The sequence below is a fragment of the Capra hircus genome, chromosome 5, assembly GCF_001704415.2.
Source record: "Capra hircus breed San Clemente chromosome 5, ASM170441v1, whole genome shotgun sequence".
Taxonomy (NCBI): domain Eukaryota; kingdom Metazoa; phylum Chordata; class Mammalia; order Artiodactyla; family Bovidae; genus Capra; species Capra hircus.
In genome coordinates this window covers 80,744,950-80,769,808 of record NC_030812.1, presented here as the reverse complement: position 1 = coordinate 80,769,808, position 24,859 = coordinate 80,744,950, and the positions used below count along the sequence as shown (strand labels likewise).

The 24,859-nt window shown below is 38.2% G+C and overlaps 1 protein-coding gene across 7 annotated transcripts in view; it reads left to right on the top strand.

Moving 5' to 3' along the window:
* Positions 1 to 24,859, top strand: part of PPFIBP1 (PPFIA binding protein 1) — a 70,447-nt gene that overhangs the window by 15,773 nt on the left and 29,815 nt on the right. For 2 of the 7 annotated variants that reach the window (XM_018048372.1, XM_018048370.1), the window contains exons 3-12: positions 2,214 to 2,300; positions 4,419 to 4,532; positions 6,324 to 6,455; positions 10,948 to 11,040; positions 12,127 to 12,219; positions 13,608 to 13,722; positions 15,487 to 15,519; positions 17,189 to 17,250; positions 20,531 to 20,615; positions 23,736 to 23,890. In XM_018048372.1, the coding sequence (XP_017903861.1) occupies positions 2,214 to 2,300; positions 4,419 to 4,532; positions 6,324 to 6,455; positions 10,948 to 11,040; positions 12,127 to 12,219; positions 13,608 to 13,722; positions 15,487 to 15,519; positions 17,189 to 17,250; positions 20,531 to 20,615; positions 23,736 to 23,890 (969 nt within the window). The remainder of the gene's footprint in view (positions 1 to 2,213; positions 2,301 to 4,418; positions 4,533 to 6,323; positions 6,456 to 10,947; positions 11,041 to 12,126; positions 12,220 to 13,607; positions 13,723 to 15,486; positions 15,520 to 17,188; positions 17,251 to 20,530; positions 20,616 to 23,735; positions 23,891 to 24,859) is intronic. The other 5 variants (XM_018048374.1, XM_018048371.1, XM_018048375.1 and 2 more) reach the window with 3 other exon arrangements.

Genomic DNA, 24,859 nt, shown 5'->3' with positions numbered 1-24,859 from the left:
GCATTTTTTGAGGCAAAGGTAACAAAAATTTAGCAGAAACTAATGTGTGAACAGAACAGACCTTTATCTACTTGAATATACCAACAGAATACTTCAAAAGTATATAACTATTCCAGCAGTGGCTCATTTGTCTTTTATTCCTAAAATTATTTTAGTGTTTAAAAATAAACTACTCATGAGTGTTACGACTGCTTGTAAATATCAATACAGTGTTGAGAAACATGAGCATGCTCATTGTGGTCAATTTTTAGTATTTTTTAAACAGATCATTTTGTAGAACTGGTTTGGGGACAGCTTATTTCCATATCATAGGCAGTAGCTTCAAAAAACACTTCTAGAACTTGCTCTAGAAACAGTTCTGATCTTGCTATAGTCTCCTTCAGTCAGAAGAAAGAGGACTTTTGCTTTTTTGTCCTCACTAAGGAGAAAGCTTTTTTTTTTTCCCCTACCCAGGAAACCGTGTCTGTTTATAAAACATTGCTTGTGTAATTTTAAAAGCAGTTGCCTGCTAATGTTCATGATTAAAATGAGAGATTTAAAGCCATGTAGGGTGAGTCTCAGGACTTTCTCAGATTGAGAACATGCATCCATTACACATCCTACTTCTTTCCCCAAAAACAGTCCTCAAGAGGTTAAGATATATTTCATTTTCCTGGTAGCCCTCAGGGATGGAAGTCATCCTAGCCACTCCATCACACTCCTTCTAATACTGGTAATTTAATTCTGGGTGTGATTATGCTGTGATCATTGTGTAGGTATGTGGTCAAGCAGCTGATGTTAAAAATTGTTCCCACATAGTGCATGCTTACTAACTAGTTTCAGATTCTCCTGAGCCCTTATGGGATGTATATATTTTTAGAAGAAACACCCTGCAGTTTTCTTTTTTATTAATTCTCTGTTTTTGTTTGTTTTTGTTTCCTTCCCAATACATAGCTTTTGGTATTTCCAGAATTTATACTAGAAAATGCATTAAATGGAAAGGTAGAATGATAAAAGCAGTTGATTCTGGAAAAAAAATAGCTATCACATCAGCTACATCCTGGGCAGTAAGGATATACAGTGTGTGTTTTCTCTGATTCTAAGTCTGGGGTGGTTTATTTGCTTTTTCAGTTGAACTCTGGTTGGCCCCATTTAACCATTTTGGACTCCACTGGTTTGTATTTCTGTTGTATTTGAATGAATAATCAGAAAATTCTATTGGGGTTACACATTATATGATTATGAACTATTTAAATGAGATACCAAGGGACACATCACATATACTACTGTGTTTCAAAATGATGTTTTTATGTTGTCTGCACTCTGTAAGCCTTTTCAATGTGTCTCCTTAATTATTTGCACATATAAGATGGCTGAGGGAAAAAAAATCTACACTTCCACCCCCAATCTGTATTTCCTTTGGCGTTTGTACCATCTGTAAACATACCCAAATCTTGATTTTAAAGAAAAAGTGAGGGTGGGCAGAAGGGAGGAGAAAAACAGAGTGAGCACTAGTGTAAGTAGAGCTCTGGGCTGGAAGCTGAGGAGGTTACAAGATAACACGAGTTTACAGACTGCCTGGAAGCTTGGTGTGATAGTAGGTGAACAAGCAAACGCAGAAGTTGTTGATGAATTCAGAATAGAACATGATAAATCGCCAGTGAACTTGGCTCGTGCTGCCAGTGGAGGACATTGTGAACTCAGTGCTTAAGGTCTTGAAAAGAAAAACAGAGAAAGGCTTCAGGGAGAAAGGAAACATTTGTTTTGTGATTTGGAGACTGGAGTAGCGGGAAGAAGTAGCGGGAAGCCTGCAGTCTCGCATTTAAAGGACAGCATTTGCAGCCCTGGATTTGAGACTGTGAGAGGAGAGGGGAGGATTAGAAGGGCCTCTCAGTACATTCCCACTGATCATGGCATTCAAGAGAAAGAGGGATTTTGTGCCCAAGCACACGCTCACAAAGCTTTGCATGTCTCAGGTGGGTACTCACTGTCAGTGACTCTCAGTAGCCACTGTCCCTTTGGGGTCATGATTTTCTGCTTGATGAGAAGTGCTTTGTTGTTGTTGCTGCTGTTTTTATATGAACTATGTTGCATTCTAATATTTTGTATTAATAGTAACAGCTGTGCTGAATTCGATTCAGGTTCCTTGGATTAAAAAATATGCAATTTTTATTTTTCCACAGTAGTTCAGTGTTAAAGAGGGTCAGGCTTACACGTATCACTTCCTTTTTCAGACAAATGGACACCTCCCTGGGAACGGAGATGTGTATCAAGAAAGACTGGCCCGTTTAGAAAATGATAAAGAATCCCTCGTTCTTCAGGCAAGTGATTTTTAAATGCTTTTTTCCCCTCATGACTTAACTTACAAAGACCATTGTAAATTGGGATGGCGAATTCAGTTGCTTACAGGAGCCAGATTGCTAATAGAAATAAGTACGGGGCCATCTATCCACGTTAGGGACCGGTGAGGACTGTGACGGAACAATGGTATGCATACCCAGTCTAGAGTGAGCAGCCCTTAGCCTCTGCTCTTCAAGGGCCAGCTGGGTGATGGGCACAATGTCATCTGATTTTCTGATAAATGATCTTTTTAAAAATATATATATGTAGCAGAAATTCTGACTTTGTAACTATATGTGTATATATATGTGTGTCTATATATTCATATATCTATTTCATAAATATGAATAAGGATTTCTGAATCTGAATATATATTTAATTTTTTCAATTTGAAAAATGATGCCATGGACCAAACAACATAAAGTGGGTAGTGGGCTCCTATTTGTAGGTTAAATTAGAGTTTTCCTCTCCTTCACAGTCTTTTAAATCCTTGACAAATAGTTTTACTTTGGTATTTTGAGCTAAAAGAACTGAAGCATAGGGAATCCCCTGATGGTCCAGTGGTTAGGATTCAATGCTTTCACCGCTGTGGCTGGGTTTGATCCCTGGTCAGGGAACTAAGTTCCCACAAGCTGTGTGGTTGGGGGGGTGGGTGGAAAGCATATTTATTAGGCTGGTGATCCTTGGAAGGAAAGCTCAGAGATTTGTAATAACACTGAGGATGAAAGACCAACCCAGTGGCTCTTCTTGGACCTTTGAGCTACATCCTGGCTTTTGAACACGTTTGTGGACAGTGGGATCATGAAAGATCTCATAGAATTTGGATTCCCAGGATTTTTTTCTGTATTCTTTGTCAGGTATCAAAATTGAATAGTCCTTGTTGTGTGGCAGCCCTGAATGAGAAGGGAGTTTGCAGGACAATGTATACATGTATTAATATATGTATGGCCGGGTCCCTCTGCTGTTCACGTGAAACTGTCACAGCATTGTTAATATGCTATACCCCAACACAAAACAAAAAGTTTAAACTAAAAAGAAGAAAAAGGAGATAGTATATCTATCTAGTATATACTATATATATTTACAGTGGAATACTACTCCATCATAAAAAAAGGAAATCTTCCCATTTGTGACAATGTGAATGAACCTTGAGGGTATTACGCTAAATGAAATGTCAAGACAGAGAAAGGCAGATACCACTTGTTTTCACTTATATGCAGAATCTAAAAGACAAAACAAATGAAAAAAAAAACAAAAAAAAACTCATAGATACAGAGAACAGGTTGATGGTTACCAGAGAAGAAAGGTGCTAGCAAATAGCTGAAATGGGTGCAGGGAGTCAACTGTATGGTGGCGGATGGTGACTAGACTTGTTATGATCACTTTGTAGTATATACAAGTATCAAATTATTGCATTGAATACCTAAAACTAATAAAATGTTTATTTACTTCAGTAAATAAATGATACAGACCACTTTCAGTCAGTAGTGGAAGTCGCTCAGTCATATCCAACTCTTTGCAACCGCATGTCCATGGAATTCTGCAGGCCAGAATACTGGAGTGGATAGCTTTTCCCTTCTTCAGGGTATCTTCCCAAACCAGGAATCGAACCCAGGCCTCCTGCATTGCAGGCCGATTCTTTACCAATTGAGCTATCAGGACCATGGACCGCTTTGGGGGAAAACAAAACAAAACTAAACTAAATAATCCCTGAGGACTTCTGTTTCTAATATTAACTCCATTTCCTCTCTTAAGCTCTAATACTGTCTCCCATCCTAACCGGACCCTCCGAAAAAGATAATTTGTATACATGCTCTTTCTCATAAAGATTTGCAATGTTTTTATCCTATAAAGTGTTGCACATCCCCAGTGCAGCCCTAACTTTCTTAAAAATTGAAGAGGAATCCTCAGACCTTGAGACACTTGATATGAATAAGCTTGTGAAGGGCTGGTTTCTTATTAATTCTTAGATTTTTTTTTTTTTTTACAACCAAAAGATTGGTAACATCATCCCAGTTTTTGTTCTCTGTAGACAAATAAAGTTGGCAGTGGGACCCAAATTCTTCCTAATCGATGACAGTATTTTGCTCTGTATACAGGTGAGTGTGTTGACAGACCAGGTAGAGGCTCAGGGAGAGAAGATTCGCGATCTGGAGTTTTGCCTTGAAGAGCACAGAGAGAAGTTGAATGCCACAGAAGAAATGCTGCAGCAGGTATGTTCAGAGGTGGGGCTTCCCTGCTGAACTGCTTGAGATGCTACGTTTATATGTTGTGTTTGCTCTGATACAGTGGTGAATTGTTTGATTCATTTAGACTGGCTTATTTGAAGCAAAAGCCTAGGGTTGTGGGTCTCCAAACACATATATACAGTAGAAAGTGTTCATTGCCATTAGTGTCTGGAATAAAATATTACGATTTCAGTTTTCTTCTTTATGCTTTCATATGGTTGCCTCATTTCCAACCATGAGTGTATATTTTGGGATTAGGAAAAAGGGCTTCCCTGGTAGTTCAGATGGTAAAGAATCTGCCTGCATTGCAGGAGACCCAGGTTCAATCCCTGGCTTGGGAAGATTCCCATGGAGAAGAGAAAGGCTATTCACTCCAGTATTCTTGCCTGGAAAATCCCATGGACAGAGGAACCTGGGGGACTACAGTCCATAGGGTTCCAAAGAGTCCGACACAACTGAGTAACTAACACACAAGTACCTTATATGACTCTTAGTGGAAAAAATGTATAATGTATGTGGGCACACACACATGTATGATGCTTGGTTACCAGAGAACCTGTAATACAGTGGGTAGACTACACACTGGAGTAGGACTGTTTAAGTTGAGTCCATGAATCTTTGATGTAATGACTTTCTGCAAGTTCTTAACCTCTCTGTTCCTTTGGTTGTGTCCGACTCTCTGTGACCCATGGACTGCAGCATGCCAGGCTTCCCTGTCCTTCACTATCTCCCGGAGTTTGCTCAAACTCATGTCCATTGAGTCGGTGATGCCATCCAACCATCTCATCCTCTGTTGTCCCCTTCTCTTCCTGCCCTCAATCTTCCCCAGCATCAGGGTCTTTTCAAATGAGTCAGTTCCTTGCTTCAGGTGGCCAAAGTATTGGAGTTTCAGCTTCAACATCAGTCCTTCCAATGAATATTCAGGACTGATTTCCTTTAGGATTGACTGGTTGAATCTGCTTGCAGTCCAAGGGACTCTCGGGTCTTTTTCAATACCACAGTTCAAAAGCATCAATTCTTCAGCGCTCAGCTTTCTTTACAGTCCAACTCTCACATCCATACATGACAACTGGAAAAACCATAGCTTTTACTAGACAGACCTTTGTTGGCAAACTAATGTTCCTGCTTTTTAATATGCTGTCTAGGTTGGTCATAGCTTTTCTTCCAAGGAGCAAGTATCTTTGATTTCATGGGTGCAGTCACCATCTGCAGTGATTTTGGAGCCCCCCGAAATAAAGTCTCCCACTGTTTCCGTTGTTTCCCCATCTATTTGCCGTGAAGTGATAGGACCGGATGCCGTGATCTTAGTTTTTGAATGTTGAGTTTTAAGCCAACTTTTTCACTTTCCTCTTTGGCTTTCATCAAGAGGCTCAACCTTTGAAGAAGGATAATTCATGGGTTATCCTAATGAGTTTCTATCTCATAAGGTTGTTTTGAGGATTGAACCACTTAGTACATGTAAGAACAGTACCTTTCACATAGCAAACATAATGTCATCATCAGTGTTATCACAGGCTTAAGAATATGTAAGTTTATATAAGTGTTTGTCAATAGAACATATGTTTCCTGAAAAAGGAGACATGTGCTGCTTATTGAACACTAGTTTGGCTCAATGAAGGTTAACTAAAGCAAATAATTTTTCCAGATGTATCTGTTTAGAATTAATCTTCACATCCTCTACTTAATAGTACTGTTTTACAGTCATAAGAAAGACACATCCATATGTGACTGTTTATAATAAAGCAACTTTTGCATGTATCTCTTCAATTCTAATAGGAGCTTCTGAGTAGGACATCCTTAGAAACTCAGAAGTTGGACCTGATGGCTGAAATATCTAACTTAAAGTTAAAACTGACAGCTGTAGAGAAGGACAGATTGGATTATGAAGATAGATTCAGAGACACAGAGGTAAGTGGTGCCCTTTCTCTCGCTTTATATGCATAAGCATATACACACACACCCCTGGAGAAGGAAATGGCAACCCACTCCAGTATTCTTGCCTGGAGAATTCCATGGACAGAGAGCCTGGTGGGCTACAGTCCATGGGGTCGCAAAGGGTTGGACACGACTGAAGGCAGATTTTTAACCACATATATATGTACACATACGTATATATATATAGATACAGGGCTTCCCTGGTGACTCAGACAGCTTAAAAATCTGCCTGCAATGCAGGAGACCCAGATTCAATTTTTTTCAATTCAATTCGATTTTCAGCTTGGGAAAATCCCTGGAGAAGGGAATGGCTACTCACTGTAGTATTCTTGCCTGGAACATCCCATGGACAGAGAAACCTGGAGGATTACAATTCATAGGGAGATATCCTGCAAAGCAAGAGACCATCGCTCAGTCGACAAGATCCCCTGAAGCGAATGGCCACCCACTCCAGTATTCTTGCCTGGAGAATTCCATAGACAAGAGGAGCCTGGCGGACTATAGTCCATGGGGTCACAGAGTCAGACATAACTGAGCAACTAACACTTTCATTTTAATTTATATATATGCATACTTATATATCTCACACACATATATTTCTAGAACAAGTTGAAATTCCTTGGAGTTGTGAAGGAGAGGCAGTTAATTACTATATGCCCTCATTATCCATACTTCTTTTTAAGAATAAGCTTACATTAACTTTTTAATCACTAAATGATAATAGTAACTTCTATTTTGAGACTTTTGATATAAAATATTAATCCTTTCACTCGCCTTTAAAAATACTTTTGACTTTAGGACATTTAGACATCTATCTGTCTGCCATTCATGTATCCATCTGTCTGTCCATTCATCAGTTCATCCATACTGATTTTCTTCTTTGTGGAAATAATGGATTCAAGTGCATGACTTTACTAATAGTTCTTATTTAGGCACATTGATTATGTACTATATAATAAGTAGATTTTTAAATAGGTATAGCAAACATGCTTTCATTATTTCACAGATTTTAGAGGTCATTTAATTTGTACTTTTACTTTTGGTCTATTCCGCATGTAAGTCATTCCAGTTAATAAATACAGCTCATTATACTTTTGTGAAATTCAGGGTAGATTTTACAACTTGAAGTACCCCTTTTCGTGGCTAAACATGCTTTTTTGTTTGTTCAACTTAGTTTATTGTTACTCGAGGTCTTCTAGTTTGTTAACTGCATTTTGTCAGGAGGTGCAGTGCAGAGCATATCCATATGAAATCTACTCATTAGAAAAGAAATACAAAGAGCTGTAGAAATTTTTTTCTCTCCTAGGGCCATCTCTTCATTTTTCTTTATTTTGTTTGCTTGGTTGGGTATGGAGAAGTATCATACTTAGCTACAAAATGGGCACCAAGAAGGAGAGAAGAGAAATCATTTACTTACTCTTCCCGTCTGTTTTCATTTCAAATATTTATTTTATGCTGACTGCATGCCATCTTGATATGAGCAATATTACATGTTTTCCAGTGTATGAAAGTCCTTCATAGATCTGAATTTAATAAGGTTTATACTCTTAAGTTGCAAAGAGTCAGACATGACTTGGTGGCTGAACAACAACAACAAATACTTCATTGCTATTTTTAAAGTTAAATTTTCTGTCAAATATATAACTGTACTGGAAAGTCTTGGTATATGTATTGTTTCCTCAGTAGCAAAAGGAAATCCCAACTTAGCTCACATTTTAATCTTAAAGCTCTTTATCAGTCACCTATGTTAGTATGTTTTTCATTTAACTGAAACTGGAGCTTTTAAAACTTAGCAAACTACTTAGTTTCTTTAAAATTCTTGCTTTTGTGCCTTCCTTAAAAATCTGTTTGGATATTTATTCTTTTCCCTTTTTGTCCTTCCCTGACTCCACAGCTGCTGTATAAAATGGTGCTAGAATTCAGTCAACAGGTAGATAAGGTGGCAATAGAGCTAACTCTGGTGTCAGGAAAGAAGGTAGCAGTTTTGGAGTATAAGTGGTGGGCTTACTATACATACACAGTTTAAGGAAAGTCTTAACCCATACAACTGTGGTTAATTTGGATACAAGATGTTAACCAACCATTAGGACTAAGTTGAAGTAGCTAGCTGTTTTATGATTTTTTTATAAGATCCCAGAGCAATAATTCTATCTCTTGAGTTTGTCTGCATTTTTTGTAAAACCTTTTTTTGTGTGTTTCTAATAAACATTCAGCACTATTGGTAAGATGTAGCATGTGTTTCAGAGATGATTATGGCATATTATAAACTGCTTTTATATATGAAAATAATTGAAGTAGTCTTTAAGATTAAAACTAAAAAAATTAAAATTGAATATGCTCATTTTCCTGCCTTTTCCTTAATTGAAATGTTTCCCTGGCTGTTTCATGAATCTAAAATTCTTTAACTTTGTCTTAAGATTTTAGGTTATCTGGAGATTAATTTCTAAGAAAACAGTGGAGTGTGGGGAAGAAGTAGAAGTATAGGCACTTCCAAAAGATTAGGGGTAGAGAAGTCTTGAAACCTTGGAAGAGAGGGCTTGCCTATCCCAGGAATTGCTGATAGGTGGTTAGCATCATTCAACAGTGCCCCCTTCTGGTAAGAATACAGATATCAGAAATGTGTTTCTGTGGAGCCCTAGTTTTCTGCGAAGGAAGAGGGAAATAGAACAAGGATTTTCACTTTTAAAAGTACTGAACTTCTGATAAGAAATTACTTGGAAATAATTTGTATTACATTTTTTAAAGTTTCATATTTGGAGCTATGTCCAGATTTTCTAGCTTGAGTTATCATGGAAAGATAGGGCTTCTTTCAGATTAAAAATTTATGTTCATACTTACAATATTGCCTGAAGGGATAATTGGGTAGTTCTTTTTTAATAGAAAAATGACCTCAATTTATAATTCTGTTTTCTTTGTTTGTTTCTTCTTTACAAATTGCCATTATTTCTAAAGGAAGTGGTAAAATATAACAATCCAAATAGAAGTCAAAGCTGAGGAATTCCAACAATCAACAATTCAACAACAGAACTGAAACAATCCGAATAGAATTCCAATCCAAATAGAATTTACTTTTAACAATAAGTGGGAAAATATATCTGTGGAAGACCAGATTGATTAAAGACGATTACCAAGAACTCGTATTATGCAAGAGTGGTTAATAAATGGTAGATAAATGAACAGGAGAAACTGACTTTTTCCTTTTACTTGAATTTTGAACTTACAGACAAACTAAATCACAACTTAATCACAATTAAAATGTTATTAAATGATGTCAAACAGTTATTTATGTCATTCATAAACAGAAAATAGCTTCTTATTGAAACACTGTATTAACAGTTATAATATTTAAAGGTATTATATAATACTAGGTAATAATTTGCCCCATTTTACAAGAAACTACAATTTAAAAACCTGTAGGTTTTCTGAGAAGTATATTTCACTAGAGCATCCTTTACCTGGCCTCTGTGAAGTTGAATCATTACACTTTAATAGCATTGTTCTGTTTGTTTTTTATAGCATTCTTGTGTAATTCTTTTCTGTTACCTGTGAATCTGTGGCTCAGGAATAAATATCTTGAGAAGAACAAAAACATGTTAACCATTGGTGGAAGCTTCATACCTTGTTGTTAGAGAAGAGGCGTCTTCACAGACTATTTGAGCTCTTCTTCTGGATGACTTAGTGTTGTTCTGCATTCTAATTTCTTTTTCCTACTCTCTGGCCTGTGGACAAAAATATGTCACTATTGCTCAGAATATTTAGACAATGTTTACAAACAAATTAGATTTTCTAAAATAAAAGTAAAAAAGGTGTATGTATTTGTATTATGAAAACATTAGGGTTGCTTTCTTTTGCATTTTTCCAAACATAAAATTATATTATGATGCTGAATATATTTGTAAATGACAGGGCTCTCATCTACCCTCAAATTTAGAATCCTTGGTTTAAAGTGTTTGAAGTTAATTCATTTCTCTCAGATTGGGTTGAGGAACAATATGTATCTTTTGTAGACAAATTAAGAAATTAGAAAAATATTTTTATAAATATCCATATATTGCTGAAAAGGCCCTAAAGTAAATGACTTTCCTAAAGAAAATTTCTCTGGATTATTTTAAAAAGATGGAATTGATATAGTGATTTTTAATCTAGAAATATTTGCTTAATGATAACAAGTGATCAGTTACCTTTCTTAAAAATTATTGTCACTTTTCATTTCCATAATCAGTCCCATCATTTTAGGGCAGAGGCAACGTTTTCAATGAAAAGATTCAATGGATCTTTCAGTGGATCCATGGAAAGATTCACTGGAAAGATTCTCAAGGAGACACATTCATTCCCATTTGTCTAATCTCATTCATCCAGCTATAACCCAAGAGCCACTGACTGAGGATTTCCAAACTGCAATTTTGGTAGGTAAAATAGGTGTTTACTGCTTTCCTGATGTATTTCCTTGTTTCTTTTTGGACAGGGGCTAATGCAGGAGATCAATGATTTGAGGTTAAGAGTCAGTGAAATGGAAAATGAAAGACTTCAGTATGAGAAAAAGTTGAAATCTACCAAGGTAAGTTTTCACAATGGTGAAAAATTTTATATAAGTGGCTCCACTACTTATCCATGATCAATAATATAGATAAAATACGTTTTCTACTTAGAATGTGATAAAGAAGACATTTTAAGGCATTTTACAAGTGAACAAAGTTTTTCCCCAAGCTGGAGACCATCTAGAATTTAAACACTATTGTTCTGAATAAGGGCTTCCCTTGTGGTTCAGTTGGTAAAGAATCTGTCTGCAATGCAGGAGACCCTGGTTCAATTCCTGGGTTGGGAAGATCTGCTGGAGAAGGGATAAAGCTACCCACTCCAGTATTCTTGGGCTTCCCCTGTGGCTTAGCTGTTGAATCCACCTGCAGTGCGGGAGACTTGGGTTCGATCCCTGGGTTGGGAAGATCCCCTGGAGAAGGGAAAGGCTACCCACTTCAGTGTTCTGGCCTAGAGAATTGCATGGACTGTATAGTCCATGGAGTTGCAAAGAGTTGGACACAACTGAGCGACTTTCACATTCTGAATAAGAACAGGAGGGAATGGAGAAGGCAATGGCACCCCACTCCAGTACTCTTGCCTGGAAAATCCCATGGACAGAGGAGCCTGGTAGGCTGTAGTCCATGGGGTCACGAAGAGTCGGACACTTACTGTGCAACTTCACTTTCACTTTTCACTTTCATGCATTGGAGAAGGAAATGGCAACCCACTCCAGTGTTCTTGCCTGGAGAATCCCAGGGACGGCGGAGCCTGGTGGGCTGCCGTCTATGGGGTCGCACAGAGTCTGACATGACTGAAACGACTTAGCAGCAGTAGCAGCAGCAGAGAAGGGAGTGGCACCCCACTCCAGTATTCTTGCCTAGAAAATTCCGTGGACAGAGGACCCTGGCAGGCTGCAGGTCCATGGGGTCCCAAAAGAGTTGGACACAACTTAGTGACTGAAGAGCAACAATTTTGAACAAGAATCAGGGTTTAACTAATTTGATAGAACATAACCTGTCGTTTCTCTCAGTTATCTAACCTCCTTTATAAACTGGTGCTGTGTTCTTGGTTACTTAGCTTGTCTTTTTCTATCTGTAGTTTTCTTTCACTCCTGTCTCTCTACCAGTCTTTAATGGCCAAACTTTCTAGCATGAAAATCAAGGTGGGTCAGATGCAGTATGAAAAGCAGCGGATGGAACAAAAGTGGGAATCACTGAAGGTGTAGTAGACCTTGGGTAATGGGTCCATGGCCTGTTGCTTTCTGGCTTGTGTTGTTTTGCTGTGATGGTGTTTTTGGTGGTGTGTGCATTCATTTTTTTGTGTGTGTCCCCTGTTTTTTTTTTTTTAATATGTGTAAAGCTAATTAAAGGGACATTGCAATCCCTAGTATTGTTTTCAGAAGCATATGAAATAGTGAAAAGTAATAAACTTGTAAAATAAAAGTATTTGTTTATAAATTAAATCTCATTGTCTTAAAATGAGATCCAAGCATGGTCAAATAATTGCAAACATTCACCTGGGAAAGACTTCTCTTTGGTATCAGTAATAAACGGTCTTATTCTTTCAAGACTTTCTCAAAGGTAAATGCGTACAGCAGTTAAGGCTGCCGTGGTAGTGAGTAGATGATACTGCTTTGTAAGCACAGTAGAACTATAAAGAAGCATAGTAAGCTCGTGGCAGTACTTCCTGACAGTGCTACTGAAAATTCCTTATATTTGGTGTTGATTCCCACCATAAGTAAAACTATAATAGGCCAACTTCTTAGCTACTTTGGAGAGCTACATCTTCTCTTAATGCTAAACGTAATAGGTTTCTTTACCAACTGAAAATAAAATGTTATATTGAAAATAAAGGCACACTTATTAACATTGCATAGCTTTATTTCCTGTGTTAACTATAACCAGCAAAACTTAAGTTTGCTCAAGTTTATAATTCTTTACCAAAATGAAGCTGAAACAAACTTCAGTAAATAGAACATTGGATTTGAGGTCTTAAATAATTGTGTAGTTTTTTTTTTTAAAGATTAAAGAATCTCTTTTTTTCCCATTGTTGTAGGAGATTCTATTCTTTTACCTTAGTGATGAGAAGGAATTATTTAGTCCCATGACTTAAAGTTGTTTATTGCCTGCTGCCGTATCCACTAATTAAGTTCTATCTTGTCTAGGGAACATGAGTACCATCTTGAAATGCTGAATAAATGTCAAGCAAGTCTAATATATTTTTTCAAATTTGTATTTTGTTTTGCTTTTATGACACTAAGCATCTAATTTGATTATCTTCTTTGATTAACTTGGTCAGATGTTTTACTTAACATAAGATTTAAACCTTAGGGCTGCCCTAGTCCTAATTACAATTTAAAAGATTCATTTTTAATTTGGTCACAAAGAAACTGGAAATAATTATACCACAGTTATTATAAATTGGACTTTTATTAATTGTCTTGCTTCCTGCTTATCATTGCCACTGATTTTTGAAGTTTGCGTCTAAATTCTTGTAGTTTTTTGTTTCATTCATGAAAACTAATTATTGACTCAAGAGTTAACAGACTCTCTGAGTATTCCCTTTTAGTCATAATCTACTGTTTCTGGATGGATTTATCATTTGTAGGAGGAGCTGACATCTCTGAAAGAACAACTGGAAGAGAAGGAATCTGAAGTGAGAAGACTACAAGAAAAATTGGTTTGCCAGATGAAAGGAGAAGGGATTGAAATTCTTGATCGAGGTAAGAATATGTATTAAACATTTGTTTTCTTCTTTTGTTAAAACCGTCACAATCTATAAAAGAAGTTGATGTTAGATGATGTATAACTTTAGCATCAAAAGAGAGAGGAGCAGCAGAAGCCATCTGAGCCCGGGATCCCAGGGACGACTCTGAGACTCTTCACTATGCTTGGGCACCAGTTAACTTCCTCTTGAGCAGCTAGAGGAGAGCACCTCTGTACATTTGTGGATGTTTATTTTATTTTATTTTATTTTTCTTGGATGTTTATTTTAGATTAAGCCTAATCATTGGTCTTAGTGTTAGCTGCTCAGTCGTGGCAACTCCTTTGCAACCCCATGGACTGTAGCCTACCAGTCTCCTTTGTCTATGAGATTTTCCTGGCAAGAATACTGGAGTGAGTAGCCATTCTCTTCTCAAGGGGATCACCCTGACCCAGGGATTGAACCCAGGTCTCCTGCACTGCAGGCAGATTCTTTACTGTCTGAGCCACCAGGGAAGCCTACATGGTTAATTATTACATGGTAAATTCTCATCATGAGAGAGTTCTTGTCCAAATTGCAATTGGACAGTGAGGGGCTTAAATGAGATTACCTCCATAGTCTTCTTGGCTCTAGATTGCCCTGACTTTATTTATCTGCAGGTATCACAACTCCCTATCCATCTGAAAATTCAGTTCGTCTAACATTGAGGGAAATGGATCTTTCGTCTCTGTTTTCACATATATAGAATGTACTTTCTTTGGGGACATTCACAGGCAGGTTATGCTTTCAAGAGTCTTAAGAGAAAAATGGATTCATAGGACTTGTGAGCTATAGAGGCTACGTTAGAGTAATGCTACCCAAAATCAGATCTGAGGACTAGCACTGGTCTGTGATTAGGATAAGACAGAGGTTGAGATGGTTGGATGGCATCACCGACTTGATGGGCATTAGTTTGAGCAATGGAAAAGGAAATGGCAACCCATTCCAGTGTTCTTGTCTGGAGAATCCCAGGGACGGGGGAGCCTGGTGGGCTGCCGTCTAAGGGGTCACACAGAGTTGGACACGACTGAAGCGACTTAGTAGTTTGAGCAAGCTCAGGGAGTTGGTGATGGACAGGGAAGCCTGACGAGCTGCAGTCCATGGGATCGCAAAGAGTCAGACATGACTTAGTGACTGGAGTGAACTGAACTGGTCTGTGAACCACTTGTTAGCAGTACCCTGCCAGACAAGTACAGGCATTAAGAGCTAGTGTTTAGAAACTTCAAGGAATCTGACGCTGACATAACATCTAACTGTGATCAGTGGACTCATCTTGTTGAACAGGAGATGGTGGATCATTTCAGTGCTGTTGAACTTGAATGGTGAGATGGAGATGACATAAGCAGTGTCCTCATCATTTTCAGGAGGGTCATAGATCAGACTGTAATGGAAATATAGAAAGCAACTGATGCAACATTAGCTGGTTTTTCATCACAGTGTTTAAGAAGCACTTGTACATTGAAGGCCCAATTTTAATATGAGAAAATCACGTCTCAGAAAGATGAAGTAACAGAGGTAGTAACTCAGATTTACGTCTTCTGATTAATTACATGAGGTTCTAACCTCACAGAAAGCATTATGGTATTATAGTGCTGGTCTTAGTCATAAAACAATGTTTCCTATTCAGTCTTTATGAAATTAAAGTCTCTTTATTTTAGGTAAAAAGAGACCAAATTATAGTGCTTTTAAAATATTATCATTGTAATATATGCTAACTTCCAATTCAATGGGTTTTCCTGCACAGATGAAAATTTTAAAAAGAAGCTCAAAGACAAAAGTAAGGTTTTTGGTGTATTTCCATCAGCCTTCACATTCACCCAAAGTACTACTTGGACTGTTCTTTGCATGTGTTTTTAAAACATTTCTCTCACCAAAGATGTAAAATTGCTTCATCAATAAGCTCCTCATTTCTTCAGAATTTACAAAATAGAGGATAACTAACATGATAGAAGCAGGAGTAAAAGACCATTTTGCAGATTGTACCTGAGTCAGCCCTTTTGCAGATTGTACCTGAATCAGCCCCTTTGCTCTGCAGGATTCAGCAGTGGCCCTAGACTTGTGGAGGTGAGGAAGCATTTTCTCTGTGGCCTGAGATACAGGGTCAGAGGAGAAAACAACGTTTATACTCCAATGAAAATCTGCTTTTAAAAAAATAAATTTACTTATTTATATTTGGTTGCACTGGGTGTTTGTTACTACATGCAGGCTTTCTCTGTTGCAATGTGTGGGCTTGAAGGCATGGGCTCAGTAGTTATGCACAGAGTTAGTTGTCCCTCAGCATGTCTTGCCAGACCAGGGGTCAAACCCGTGTCCCCTGCCTTGACAGGTGGGTTCTTCACCACTGGGCCACCAGGAAAGTCAAAACCTACTGGTTTTAAAATTTACCACAGTTAACAATCATTTTGAACTGGCTTTTGCTTTCCAGTGTTTTGTAGCCCACTTTTTCACTGAGATCTACATTAGGGGATTCTGTAAATATACCCTCTTGTGTTACAAAAGAAATTGTACCCAGGCTGACTAACAGAGCCTAGATTATATAATGCAGGATAAAGATAAACCCTTAGTGGGCTTTCCTCCAGATGTTAAATCCTTCAGGAAATTTGCCATTTAAAAAATGATAATAAAAGCAGTTCCTACAGAGTATACTGTAATTGAAAATGTTACATCTCTGCTGGATGATGCATGATTGTGTTAAAATTCACCTTCAGTATTTTTTTCTCTTGGAAGCAGACAATTTTAGCTGAACTTTTTCTCTGTTGTAATTTTTTAAATTTGTGATCTCATTTTGCATTGACTTTTCATATTTAAAATATTTGTTTTTATGATTAAAGTAGCATGCTTTTCTATTTGAATATCAGGTTTTAAGGAGAATCACTTACTTTGGCTCTTATATTTTAAGATAGTACTGGAAATGAAGTTTATAGATGAAGCAACGTACTTATTATCCTTTTGTATGGAATCTACAGCTAGCTTCTTAGCATGACACTCATGTAAATATCACATTCCATCAGGCTGTTACCATTTGTGTCTCTGTCTTGGTTATAACTGAACATTTTCTCAGCTTTTGTCTTATATATGCCATTCATCACTTTCACCTGCTTTATTATAAGTTTCTTCTTTTAAAACTCCATGTTTTTATTGTTATGGCACTGAAATTTCATCTTCAGCGTTCTTATCAGGATTTTGCTCTTGCTTTGAGAGAGGGCAATTGTTTTTTTTTTTTTCTAGAATGATGACTATTAAGGTGAGCTATAATAGAAAGTGTTCGTTTTTCAGATTTTCCCTAAAAGAGAATATAAATGGTAAATGTGCCTTAAAAAAAAAGGCAGAATAAATTATTAACATTTTTACCTTAAAACATTTCAACATGAAGAGTCAGTAGTTTCTTGTTATTTTCACACATGTTTTAAAAAACACATTTCTGATTTGATGTTGTGATATTTCAGATATTGAAGTACAAAAAATGAAAAAGGCTGTGGAGTCTTTGATGGCAGCAAATGAAGAAAAGGTATGTAGGTGAAATTTAACTGTTTATTTGGATATGTTACCTCATCATTTTGATCATTCCATGCGTTTTCATCAGATAACCTAGTTTGAAAGAACATCCCCTAAACAACTGACATTAAGGGGAAGCATTCTCCCTTCCTGCCCAAGTGGACCTGCTCTCAGCGGGTCAGTGACATACTTGTGCTATGTGGATAGTGCAAGTAGAGCCAGCAGCTCTAGCTTTACTGAGAATCCATCCCTCCAGCCCACTGTCTTGAATTGAGAAAGTGTTAAAGCTATCAGATCAGCTTTTTACATTCAGGTGACAAATGAGAGAAAGGACATAGTCCATAGTACATCCTTTCTGTGGTCCCTGGAAATTCTGGCCACCATATGAACTCTGAAGGAGGTAGCCATGGCAGTTTTAGCTTCACCATCATGTTGACTTTAATCTCTATGAACATGTTGCTTCCTTCACACTGCTGGCCTCTTTCCCATCTGGGATTGTCTCTGCTCTCCGATGTGGTGAGATGTCAGGAAACAGGCACAGGCACCGTAATCAAGATGGCACTAGGCTTTGTTTGAGATGCACTGGCCTGATGCCAACATCTCCAGGAGGGCTCCTCCTTCAGCCGTTGCTTCTCTCTGCATTCTGCTCAGAGCAGGGATGCAGGGCCTTAATAAAGTAACGTGTCTCTTCAGCTTCCCTGACCAACCACATACCAGCAGGCAGGTTCAGATCCTGTCACCAGAACTGTCCCCCACCATGTCCCTTAATGAGTAGAACAAGGAGACATTTTCCCACAGAAAGAGTTAACTTCGAGGAAATAAAAACCAAGCCAATGCTAAAGAACTTTGTCTTGATCTTTTTCTCATCATAAGCTTCCTTCTCTTTCTTCCCTAACTCTGTTTATTGCTTTTCATTCTTTTTGTTCTTTATTCAATGGAAATAAACTCATTCTACCCACCCACCCTTATATAGGTTTATCTGTGCCAGTCCTCCCCACATCTAATAAAAAAGTCATTAGCAAGCTGTCCACATAGATTGAATTTGAAAAAAAAACACAACAACACTAAACTTCATTTTGTTTTCATTTCTCTCTCTTAAAAAGCAACAATAACAAGCAAAACTCCCAATGTTGTATGAGGACTTATTAGATGCTCAGACTTCTCTAAGAGCACCAAGAGTGACCTGACTTCTTGGTGGTTCCAAGAAGCCCTCAAAGAGGACATATTTGGGCAAATCCTGAGTGAGAGCAAGAGTCATTCATCAGGAAAATGAAATGTTCTGGGCAAAAGATCCATGAGCAAAAACACAAGTCAAAACCAAGTCTTGAAACAGCCACGGCATACTGGGAAAGTTCTGGAGCCATGAGATACAGGTGGAAGACATGAGTGTATGAGGGGGTGCTATAGTGAAGCTGATGATTTAACAATTTGGGGTCTGAGCTTTAGACCTACAGTGACATAATTAAATTGCCATGTTAAAAAGCCAATTCTGGTGGCAGAATAGAAGCAAGACTAAAAGAAAGAGAATGAAGACAACAATTAATAGGCCGTTAAAATAGGTGAGAAATGAAGATGTGTAAACAAGGCAGTGGCGGTGAAGTGATAAGGAGAGGGGGATTTTAGAGAAATTCACTGGTTAGCAAGATTTTTAAATCTTTGGATTTGGGAAAGATTTTCTGGTTTGGGCAGTGGGTTGAATGAAGGTACCCATAAAAGAGTTAAGGGAATTGAAGCAGAGACTCAAGTACTAGGGGCGAATAATGAGCTTCATTTAAGATGTATTCAATTTGTGATGTGTTTGTGGGACATTAAAATGAGATTTCTCATAGAAAGTTGGAAAATAAATCTACATTTTAGGATTAATGTAGGATTATAAGTTGGTGGGCAGTGAACGCTATCAATTTTAGGAGAAATGATAGAGCTGAATTATGTAGATTGGTGGGGACAAAGCTATAGTTGATGTATCAGTTTGCTTTTGCTCCATAATAAATCACATTTGTTAATTCTCATACTTCTGTAGATTGGCTAGATTGTTCTAGTCTGGGCTGACTTTGCTTGATCCTCTGCCATTTGCTGGTGACTGGGATGGGGCTGGATAGTTTAAGATGGTGTAATTCACATGTCTGGTGATTGACAGACTGGGTTGTGTCTTCTCCAAATGATCTCCCTACCTCCATTAGGCTAACCTACGCTTCTTCATGTAGTGGCCTCAGAGTTCCTAGGGCAGCAAGAGAGGGAACGCCCCAGTGTGCAACTACTTTTCAAGCCTTTGCTTTGAACCACATTTGTTATATATCATTAGTCTAAGTAGGTCTTATGGTCATGCCCCGAATCCATGTTGGAGGGAGCTAGGGAGCCCATGTTTATAATCTACCACACTGAGGGCCTGGGAGAAGAGAAGAGGGTAAAGGAGAAAACCCTGAAGCTCTAACATTTCATATTCTGGGTTAGGATGATAGCATGGGGTGGAATGGGGGGTAATGGAAGTAGAATATTCATCTGCTCAAGGATTAACAAATCAAGACAGAAGAAAAGAAAGAGTGGAGAGGAAAGTGAAAGAAGGAAAGTGGGGGTCAATCAAGTGCCACCTGGAGATCAGATTTGGAAAAGGATGAAAAGTGTCCATTCTTCTAAAGAGAAGGTCGTGTGCGTGTGCTCAGTGAGTCAGACACTTTGCAACCCCATGGACTGTAGCCCACCAGGCTCCTCTGTCCATGAGATTTCCTGGGGAAGAATACTAGAGTGGGTTGCCATTTCCTACTCCAGGGAATCTTCCCAACCCAGGCACTGAACCTGGTTCTCCTGCGGCTCCTGCATTGGCAGGAGGATTCTTTACCACTGTGCCACCACCTGAGAAGCCCCGAAGAGAAAGGTTCCTTGATGACTAATTGAAGCAACTTTGATGGAGTGTTGCGAGAAGGGAAAAACCAGATGGAGATTGATGGTGGCTGATGAAGATAACAAGTATAGATCTTTCTTTCCAGCTCTGACTTATGTTAGAGAGGAGAGTAATTAAAGTTGATTTTTTCCTCGGCTTTTTTTTGTATCTTATTACCTTGTTTTGTTTTTGTTTTTTAAAGATGGCAGCTGAAGGATAGGATCTCTAAATTTAGAGGTACTTTTTCTATATCTCTGATGTATGTAGGAAAAATATTCTAGACATTAGCAGCTTTATTAAAGTTTAGAACTATTTTTTGAATAATGTAAATAATTCACAACTGTTCATTCTTTGTGTCACAATTACTTTTATTGTTTTAAAATCATAATATTAAAATTTATTATTTTATTAATAGGATCGGAAAATAGAAGATCTTCGACAGTGCCTGAACAGGTACAAGAAAATGCAAGAAACAGTGGTTTTGGCTCCAGGTAAAAAAGGTATGTAGTTCTAAGAGCTTTTCTACTTGAGTTGATTTTATGTGGCTGTAAACTTTACATTTGGCCTCAATTGCTATTATTTCAAATTAGGTGGCTCATCCATTCATTCAGCAAAGTTCTTAGGCATCTCTTCTCTGCCAGGAAAAGTGTAGGCTGCTGAGTACAGTGTTGTTTGGTTGTTCAGACAGAGCCATCTCCACGTATGGGGGACATTCCAGAGAGAGAGAGAATCACAGAATGTACGAGAGCCTCGGTGGAGAAGGACCTCAGTGTGTGTACATAGAGCTGATTCACTTCATTGTACAGCAAACTAACATAACATTGTAAAGAAATTATACTCCAATTAAAAAAGGGAGACACATGTGCCTGAAAGGCAGTGGGCAGAGGGGAGAGTGAGACAGATGAGATAATAGAAGAGACACAGCCGGATCATGCAAGGTGAGGAGTTCAGCTCTTATTCCAGCCCAGAGGATCCACTGAAGGGTCTTAACAAGTCAGTGACACAACAAATGGAGAATCATGGACTATGGACTATTCCAGCAGTGTTGGAAGGAAGGGAGACCAGTCAAGAGAACCTTGCAGTATTACAGTGGGAAGATTTGATAGTGCTGATTGGAAATCTATTTTGGTGTTCAGTTCAGTTGCTCAGTCGTGTCTGGCTCTTTGTGACCCCATGAATCACAGCACGTCAGGCCTCCCTGTCCATTACCAACTCTCGGAGTTGACCCAAACTCATGTGCATCAACTCGGTGATGCCATCCAGCCATCTCATCCTCTGTCGTCCCCTTCTCCTCCTGCCCCCAATCCCTCCCAGCATCAGTCTTCTCCAATGAGTCAACTCTTTGCATGAGGTGGCCAAAGTATTGGCGTTTCAGCCTCAGCATCAGTCCTTCCAATAAACACCCAGGACTGGTCCCTTTAGAATGGACTGGTTGGATCTCCTTGCAATCCAAAGGACTCTCACGAGTCTTCTCCAGCACCACAGTTCAAAAGCATCAATTTTGGTGTTCAGTTCAGTTCAGTTGCTCAGTCGTGTCTGACTCTTTGTGACCCCATGAATCGCAGCACGCCAGGCCTCCCTGTCCATCACCAACTCCCAGAGTTCACTCAGACTCGCGTCCATTGAGTCAGTGATGCCATCCAGCCATCTCATCCTCTGTCGTCCCCTTCTTCTCCTGCCCCCAACCCCTCCCAGCATCAAAGTCTTTTCCATTACCCTTGACTTAATAGTGTGATGAGTTAGATTAGCAAAGTGAAGGAGAAGAAAGCATCAGGAAAGAAGAACATTTCTGGCTAAAGCAACTAGCAGAGGATGGCTCCACGTACCAAGAGGGGGAAACCTAGAGGAGAAACATTGCAGGGCTTGAGGGGTTTGTGTTCAGCTTTGAATACTTTTTTTAAAAAGTCTGTAAAACATCTAAGTAAAAATAGCCTGTATTTTGTTATATTTATTATTATTTTATCTGCTGATGGGCCAGTTGGCCATCCTCAAATACGGCAAAGCTTTGGGGGTCATTCAAAATAAGCGAAAATGTTAAGAGCTTTGAAGTTCTCTTGTTCATTCGCACTGCATAGGTGGGGCTGTTTACTTTACAAGTAAGTGGTGAAAATAAGTCTTTGGGAAGGTACTTGTGGAACACTTGGGATTTTGAAATTTTAATTTTGATGGGTTCACAAAGAAAATCCTTTGGACCACGATCTTTGAACAAAATGGATCTTCATGTTTTTGTCCATGAGGCCTGGCATGTATTAAGACTTTATAGTTATCTGAATGAGCAAATAAACCTATAATTATCATGACAGTTCTCATCACTCAGCATTTTCTATGCCTTCACAAGAGTCTCTTTTAAGGAATATTACAGATTCTCTAATTAATTTTTACATAAAATTATTATGTAAATATTTTACATAGTAGCTTTGCATAGTCATAGTATTTGTAACATTATTTGATTTTATAGAATCTCAATACTATAACGTTTCAAAATGAAAGAAGAGCAGATTAATTTCTGCAATTAGACTACATTGTAAAACTTTTAGAAAATAGAGAAAAGGGGTAAAAATCACTCATAATTGCACTGGCATGATCGCTACTGGCATTTTCATGTAATTCTTTCTACCTTTTTAATCTATGCATATAATAGTCTAGTTAAAAGAGAGAGTTTTTAACCCTGTACTGAAGGATTTTTATAAACCATTGGAAATTATGTCCTGTTCTAATGAAGAGTTTCATCAACAGTGCTTTCTCAGTAGGATTTATATTTACTTAGAAAATCCTCAGGCAATTCTAAGAATACCTCGATTCTATTAAAATTAGAGTAAAAATCTAATAAAACCTAAATTAAAAAGCTATATCTAGTTAGTATCTTTAAACAAGTAAATGATTTGCCATTCTGTGTTATTTAAAGACTAGTTGGAAGGACCATTCTGTTTTTTAAAAAAGAATGTCTGGCACTGTTCAGCAGTTAATCCTTTTCATTTCTAGACACATTAAAAAAAAATTCTCAGAGCTGCTACTTTGCTGGTTATGTGATTGCTTTTTTCCATTAGGTCATTATTCCTTCTGCTTTTAAATGAAATGAATGGCATAAAGAACCCTCCTAAGAGGGACCAAGAGTCATCATCTTTTCTCTTTTCCCTTTTTGCTTTGCACATTTCTTTTCAAGAGCATAGTGGTGATGGAAATGGAGTTGTGTATGACTCTGTTGCTGTTTAGAATCACTTTTGTACTACTGGAATTCCTCCACAAGTTATTTCTGAAGTGAAATATTTAAAGCCCCAAATGCTGCCACAAAATTACAGAAGGGTTGTCAAACTAAATTAGCTTTAATGCCAGTGCTGTGAGTCCATAGTTACATCTGTTAAACCACTATTGATTAATTGATCACCTCTATTAATACCAGTGCTGGGTACTCATGTGGCCCAAGAGCCCCTGGGCCTTAGGTGCTCCCAGTTTAAGATGCTGTTCCTAGCGCACATGTTGTTGTTCTTAGGGATGCCAGAAGTTGACTCTTTGATTTTTAAGGATCAGAAAACTCTTTATGTTCAGGATCATTGGGATTCTTATCTTCCTCCAAAAGTGAAAAGCTGTTGCTGTCCACTCTGTGCTTTGTTGTTTCCTAGGCCAAGATGGCGACTTTGAAGACCTGCTTCCTTCCAGCTCATTCTCCACCCTGCTGGACGCACAGGGCTTTAGTGATCTGGAGAAAAACCTGTCGCCGACGCCAGTAAGGGGATCTCCCAGTCATGACCCATTTAACACAAGTGCTCCAGAAGAGGTATTTACAGACTTACTGTTTCTTCATGTTAAAGAGACTCTGTCACTGAAAGTTAAAGTGCTATTGACAGCATCAAAGACATGGATTCTTTTTTTTTTTCTTTTCTTTTTAATATAAATTTATTTATTTTAATTGGAGGTTAATCACTTTACAATATTGTATTGGTTTTGCCATACGTCAACATGAATCTGCCACGGGTGTACATGTGTTCCCCATCCTGAACCCCCCTCCCACTTCTCTTCCCGTACCATCCCTCTGGGTCATCCCAGTGCACCAGCCCCAAGCATCCAGTATCATGCATCGAACCTGGACTGGCGATTCATTTCATATATGATATTATACATGTTTCAATGCCATTCTCCCAAATCATCCCACCCTCGCCCTCTCCCACAGAATCCAAAAGACTGTTCTGTACATCTGTGTCTCTTTTGCTGTCTCGCATACAGGGTTGTCGTTACCATCTTTCTAAATTCCATATATATGTGTTAGTATACTGTATTGGTGTTTTTCTTTCTGGCTTACTTCACTCTGTATAATAGGCCCCAGCTTCGTCCACCTCATTAGAACTGATTCAAATGTATTCTTTTTAATGGCTGAGTAATACTCCATTGTGTATATGTACCACAGCTTTCTTATCCATTCATCTGCTGATGGACATCTAGGTTGCTTCCACAAAGACATGGATTCTTTTCTTAGTTGGATCACAGACTTGCTTTGTCTTGGCAGTCATTATGACCTCTGGGTCTTTATTTGAAACATCTTTTTTTCCCCCTCTCTTTAATAAATAAAAGTTTGGTCAATTTGCAGCAACGTGGGTGGATCTAGAGAGTGTCATACTGAGTGAAGTAAGTCAGACAGAGAAGGAAAAATATCACATGACATCCCTTATATGTGGAATCCAAAAAGAAATGATACAAATGATCTTACTTACAAAACAGAAATAGACTCACAGACTTGGAGAACAAGGTT